The 6,676-nt window shown below is 34.8% G+C and overlaps 1 protein-coding gene across 1 annotated transcript; it reads left to right on the plus strand.

The window, feature by feature from the left end:
- The first annotated feature begins 3,587 nt into the window (after nt 1–3,587).
- Nucleotides 3,588–5,756, plus strand: LOC140562857 (galactose-specific lectin nattectin-like). Its single transcript, XM_072688720.1, has 7 exons — nt 3,588–3,639; nt 3,765–3,786; nt 4,422–4,450; nt 4,594–4,724; nt 4,951–5,085; nt 5,454–5,562; nt 5,689–5,756. Exons 1-7 carry the CDS (start codon nt 3,588–3,590, stop codon nt 5,754–5,756), a joined length of 546 nt encoding a protein of 181 aa, XP_072544821.1.
- The last annotated feature ends 920 nt before the right edge of the window (nt 5,757–6,676 follow it).

Here is a 6,676-nt window from a genome sequence, read left to right on the forward strand (position 1 = left end):
GTGCATGACCTCCCCACTCAGGCCAGCAGAGGGGGACATTACGGGCAGTTGCAATCTGCATATTTATTTAAAAACACAATAGCATTAAGTCATTGACTTATGAAGCAGTATTGAAACAACCTATTGATAAACATTATCACTGAAATTTCAAGATCAAATTACTTAACTCAATATTTGCAGCTGATACAAACGTCTAGACGTTCTGGCCCTAGTTGAATAATAAGAGGTGATGGCCATAGCGGTGATAGCTTGGTGGGCATGGGTTTAGTGCTTTATGAGGTAGTAAATGTAAATAAGCCATTCCAACAGCCATTGCATCATAATACTGAATCCTGGTTCCTCCCTGAATGTGTTGCTCTTAGAGAGTTAAAAGGTCCTGAGATACCCTCAATGCATAAACACCAATCACCATCAAAACCAACATATTTATATTTTAGAGAACAGATGGCTGTTGTGGCAGCAGGTTTGCTGTCTAACTAATTAAAAGATCATTTAAATTATTTTTAAATTAATAAATATATAAATATCAAAATAACACAAAAGGATAAGGACCTGATGCAAAGGACTTGAAGGGCCTGGGCACCCTGCATGGTCAGAACTTTTGGTTCTTGTTTGGGAAATTTCTGCACATCTATACTGCTAAAGGCTTCTAGTTCTGTGAGATTGTTGGATTCACTGCTATTTTGAAGTTTATCCACAGAATCTCAATGATGTTTAGGTCAGGGGACCATGACAAAACCTTTAGCTTGCACCTTTTGAGGTAATCCACTGTGGATTTTGAGGTGTTTACAATTATTCTGCTTTAGAAGTCTTCTTCTGTTCATTTTATTTTTATTTATTTATTCATTTATTTTTACAGATGGTGTGTCACAACTTGTTTCATGAACGGACCAAGAAAATTTTACAAAATAAAACCTTTTTAAACTGACTTGCATTGAAAGTTAGGTTTTTCTTCTCCTGTAAAGTTAAAAAAAAAAATGAAAATATACAATTTTAGATTATTATTAATTTCAGGTTATTGTAATGTGCAACACAAGGTCAGACTTCACATGAATAAGAGGTGTTACTAGAAATGTTGCAATCAAAAGTCAAAGGCAACAAACAGGCAAAGATTGTCTGCAAAGAAAGTTTGCTTTCAGAATTTACACTGAGGCATTAAGAATCCATTCTTCTCTCTATTGGTGAAATTCTCCCTGCGCCACTGTCTGCAACAAACGCCCAAAGTATTATCAGTCCACCCCATGCTTAACAGTTGAGAGCTATTCTTTTCAGTTTAAATTTTAACTTTATTGGTCAACAGGACTCATTTCCATTTCCAAGTGTATCAGACTTGTTTACATGAACATTTGTGGTGGGGACACAGGAAATGTTTTTTCTGCTGATAATAAAGATCATATTTGTGCAAATGACGCCACGCTGTGGAACAGTGCACTACCACAGTTGAACCACAATTGGTTAGGTCAGGCATCACTACCCTGCATGTCATGCATGTGAATAATAATCTGGGATTCCTCCAGGCTTAGATTATTATCATCATTAATTTAAATGCAACAAAAGGCTTTGCTTATTACCTGCTGAACGTTTATCAAAGGACAGCAAATGAGAAATGCTCATCAGCATTACTTCAGCACCATACAGTGGCATTCACCTGAGAATCCTTAGAACCAACTGAGTTATAAAACTATAAATATGTGAATTGTACAGCAGTACAGAAACACCCTTTCCTTTAGTCAACCCTACCTATGATGACAAGTTACTTAACATAATATTTGCAAGAACTGATAAGAGGCAACAATATAAATGTGTAGCTGTGTGTGAATCAGGATATTCATACAGTTAATGTATACGTCTGGCTGAGCCAGTTTACGTTTACTACTTTATAAGTCTGGAAAGGTAGCAAATAAAATTACATTTCATTACATGCAACTGAAATTAATGCAGAGTCCATCTTCCTTCTCTTTTTACTCTTGTTCTGTGATGAGACCCATATGAAGCCAGATGTTACCTTTAGCAAGAGGTGCTAGCTCTACTTCTAGGTGTACCCTTGAATAGATAAGTCCCAAGGTGTCTTTCTGTAAACTTTGGTCAATAACATTTTCTCTAAAATTGTATTTGAAATGTGCATTTGCAGAAAAATAAGTTTTAGTTTTTAGAGTTTATTCAATATTTCATTGTAAAATAAAGTAATTTTTTACAGTAAAACTCATGCATTCATGGGCCAAACTCCACCTGAATTGAGTGATACATTATGCAAATTTCAGACACAGTTAAAATTTACATATTCGAAAATATTAAGTGACCTTCTAAACTTTCAATGGAAGTCAGTGTAAAAAGAAAAAGTCACTCTGTCAATAGAAAATTGCTTTGCATTTTTCTTTTCATTTTTTTAAAAGAAACCTTAAGGCCAACATCTCACTAACCTCCCCGTAACACTTACTTACCCTCCCACAAAATAAGCAAACCAATATACAGACTTCCCTGACTCCCTAGCAAGGGAAACAGGAAAAAGTTGTACATGACACTGGACAGTCACCAATCACCAAATATTTTCCATCAGACATTCTTGCTGGTTTAGGAACAGGGAAGAGGAAAGAGCAGAAAGGGGAACCACCACACCACGGCCGAGTGTCAGGTTGTCAGAAAAAAGTATTTCATAGGATGAAAGGTGATAAAGGTGCTTCGAATAGAGATGTGTGAGTGTGAACATAAAACATTCCTTCGTAAACACTTTATGGCATTATTCAAAGACCCATCTTAAGAACATTCAAGTGTATCTTGAATGACCTAAATAAAGATCTGATCACTTTTTTTTTGGTTTTTTTCCAATCATGCAGACACCTTAGTAAATCCCAAGTAGTAGTAAAGCTTAATAGATACAAAAATAATCCAGCTGACAATCAGACATATTATCTATGTTCAGCTTTTGGATTTTCTTTACCTATTGAAGATTTGCTACCACAGCCTCTCATCACAATTAGAATTTCTTTTTTATGCATTTATTACTTCAGAAAATTAAAGCTCTATTTTCATTTCTGACCTTGTATTGTTTTTTTATTATTATTTTAATATGTTAATTACTATTTAGTATTTAGTATTTACAGCAAAGTGCCTCAGCACAGACTCAGCATATACACAAGTATAACATAACATGCGTATATATACGTTTTTTTTTTCCAAAGCTGTCATACGTATAACATGGTCATCATGGTCATCTATAAATCCATTAAACAGCATCTGGCTGGCAGCAAGCAGACCAGACAACACATGCAGCAAGAAGTAAGTAGAACACCTGCCAAGAAAGATAACGATTCAATCAATGTTGTCTCCAATAAGATGAGGTGGGCTTGCACTGGGGTGTGTTGAAGGTGTTCACCACTTTCTAAAGAATATAAAGCTGCAGCTTTTGCTCTAGAGGTACATCAAATCACCACTGGTCTTCCTGATCTACAGACACTTAACATCTACACCCACAGAACAGCCTGTAGGTATGAACCTTTTATTCTACTTTAGCTTTATTAGTATGCAATAGGTCATACTTGCACGTACTTACCTCAGACTTTACTTTTAGCACTGGAAAAAGAGCCAGTATGATTCACGTGGCCTTGATTTGTGTTCTGTTCATGGCTTCATCAGCTTTTGGTAAGAGTTTCTCATCTTATTTACAGTTAAACAGGATTGAAATGAGCAAAAAAGCAAATACATGATACAATACATTCATTAAATAAAATACATGAAATACTATTAACGTTTACTGACACAGCAAGGTGAGGAGATAAAGCCTGTATCAGGGAATGAGGTCCAGTTCAGCTCTTTATTATAATCTTTGCTAGTAAACCGGTTATTACTGACTGCAGGTTTGGTCCCTGGTGATGCCTCAGCCATCTATGGCCGGGAGTCCCAAAGGGCATAAATGGCGTTGCTCTCTCTGGGTGGTTGGGGTAACCTTATATCTCTCCCCATCATTTAGCATTATGCTAGCCAGTGTGGGTGCCTATTTGCTGACATAGCAGAATTAGACAGCTAACACTTAACTGTCCAAAGACGTTGCATTAGCAACAGTTTGAAGAGATGTGACTGAATGGCTTGATGTGTCTTAGAGGAAGAACATGTTGGCCTTCACTTATAGGTGAACTCTAGCTGTAAGTATATGTAATAAAGCCTAAGCCAATAGTTCAAATCTTTTTCTTTATCATCTTTATAATACCTCAGTTAGACTGGTTCTAAGGATTTTTAGTGACCTAACTTTGATCCTCATATGACAAACCACAAAGACAGGCTCCATAGATGACCAAAAGTCCAGAATCAGGACTAGATGCTGAAAAATCTGTTGTACCTACACTAACCAAACAATAGTGCCAGTATAGTAGCCATACCAGTTAACAGAACACCAGTATCTAATGTGTTTGTAATGTGCATTTTCTAGATGATGGCCTAAATGCATTAGGTCATGGTAAGGAACTGCCAAAGTCAATTATCAGATTCAAGGAAATTCACTTATTGTTTAACATTTGAATCAGAAACTGAAAGATTTCTTTTGTAATGATTGAAATCTGACTGCCAATCAATTTAGCACTTCTGCTTCCTGTTGAACAGAACAAATCAATGAACCTGAAAAGGCATCTGAGAAGTATCCCTGTACACCCAACTGTCCATATGGCTGGGTGAAATTTGATGGACGCTGCTTTGCCTACTTTGGCAGTGAAATGGAGTGGGCTTCTGCTGAGGTAAACTCTGACAATGTACATAAAAGATAGATATGAAGATATATATATATATATATATATATATATATATATATATATATATTAAATGGAACATAGAATATAGAATATAGACATTTACTGTATTATTCTTTCTGTTCACTCAGGTGTTCAGAGGGACTATTTGGAAATTCTCTTGTACCTACAGCTTGGAAATGATAGAAGCTTTTAACTTTTGCTCTCTCTTCAGGCTCACTGTTTAAATCTGGGCGGTAACCTGGCCTCCATACACAGCGAAAATGAATATCAGATGGTGAAGGCTCTTATTCGTACTTACGACCCAAAGGAGAAGTCTACATGGATTGGTCTTTCCAACTGTCAGAAGGCAAGAAACAGGAAGCCGAACTGCAGACAAGACAAAAATAACTAATTTAACATTAGTGAATGAAGACCAGAAAACATCACACTTCTTTTAGTAGTAGATTTTGTATTAGGCACATTCAAAAGAACAGGTCAAGCTAAAAATGTTAAGATCTTAGTAATATAAATAAAAGAATTGTTTATTATACTATCTAAATGTAATAATGCCACTTATTATTAGACAACAGTTTTAAAAAAATAAACTTATTAGGCAAATAAGTAAACACTTTTCTTAATATTGTAACAATAAAATATATACATATCGGAAATCAAATGGAAATCAAATGTTCCATATGTTCCATAAATTCCTATACCATAACTTTGCCTTTTCAGAAAAACAGCTGGGTCTGGTCTGATGGGACCAGGTATGGCTACAGCAAGTGGAATCCAAAAGAGCCCAATCACAAATATGGAGAGTGCTGTGTGCATATCAATGAGAGCTGTAAGTTTAATATATTCATTTAACCTTTTCTATTTTCTTCTGTTTATTTTACCCATATTTTCATAACCTGGAGAATCTTCCAACTCTATTCAGAATAAATTTACACTATGTTTTTGTTGTTTACAGCTCAGAAGAACTGGAATGATATTCCATGTAAAAATAAGTATGCCTTTGTCTGTGTCAAGAGGCTGTGAAAGGCTGAAAGCCAGGAAACATATTGTAAATGTTCATCTACAGTTAAGTAAAAAAAATACAAATCTTTTGATCATCAAAAAAATAAAGCATACAAAAATAATACATAACATTTTGAATCTGGTGATTTAATACTTGTTTATATGCACTATAAACAAGTTAATGCTAATCTGAGGTAGTTGTGAAGTGATCCACTGCCTAAGACTTAAATTTACTGAAATACAACTAACAAAATGTTAGTTGTATTTCAACTATGTTAAATAATGCTCTATCCAACTATTACATTAGATTCAAAACAGAAAAGTATTGTTGTACAAGTATTGCAAGTGTTGTGCTTTATGTACCAGGATAACCCTTTTTATATGTAACATCTACATATTGTACAGGATGTTTCTGTTTCTGTAACTACATTTATAATTTATATGTGTTAGTTATATTTAGGAACACATCAATGTCAAGCATTGGGCTTCTAAAAAAATAACTGATTTTTGTTGAATTGCTTACTGATTTAATGAATGTGCTAACATTGCAGAAGAAAGGCAAAAAATCTGTCAGATCATGATGAGAAACAGATCTACTGTAAAGTATTTGTATAGTTGTATTTCTGATGCCCAAGACATTTTTTTAGTCGACTGAAAAGAAGAAAAAATAAAAATAAATCTTTATTTGTGAATTTATTAATGACAATAAATATGGAGATTTTAGTCTTATACTTACCCAGGGGTCACTAAAGGGTGGGCTGGGATCTAAATGTGGACTCAGTTTATGTACAAAATGATGATAGTGAAGTGACTGGTCACAGTTAGTTAATGAGGTTTCTGGTCTCTTTTTCCTCTTCTAACACAAAAAAACAAAACTGGTAGCTGCCTCTTTTTATCAAGTCCTTTTTTTAAGAAATGTGAAAAGGGCTGATAGATAAAAA

Source organism: Salminus brasiliensis, chromosome 9 (genome assembly GCF_030463535.1).
Source record: "Salminus brasiliensis chromosome 9, fSalBra1.hap2, whole genome shotgun sequence".
Lineage (NCBI taxonomy): Eukaryota > Metazoa > Chordata > Actinopteri > Characiformes > Bryconidae > Salminus > Salminus brasiliensis.

What these genes read in the sequence shown, in the direction of transcription:
- LOC140562857 (XM_072688720.1), top strand. Translation starts at nt 3,588, where the DNA reads ATGATTCACGTGGCCTTGATTTGTGTTCTGTTCATGGCTTCATCAGCT. An exon ending in CATGGCTTCATCAGCTTTTG is followed by an intron (nt 3,640 to 3,764) that starts GTAAGAGTTTCT and finishes TGACACAGCAAG; the next exon opens with GTGAGGAGATAAAGCCTGTA. An exon ending in GAGGAGATAAAGCCTGTATC is followed by an intron (nt 3,787 to 4,421) that starts AGGGAATGAGGT and finishes TGTGCATTTTCT; the next exon opens with AGATGATGGCCTAAATGCAT.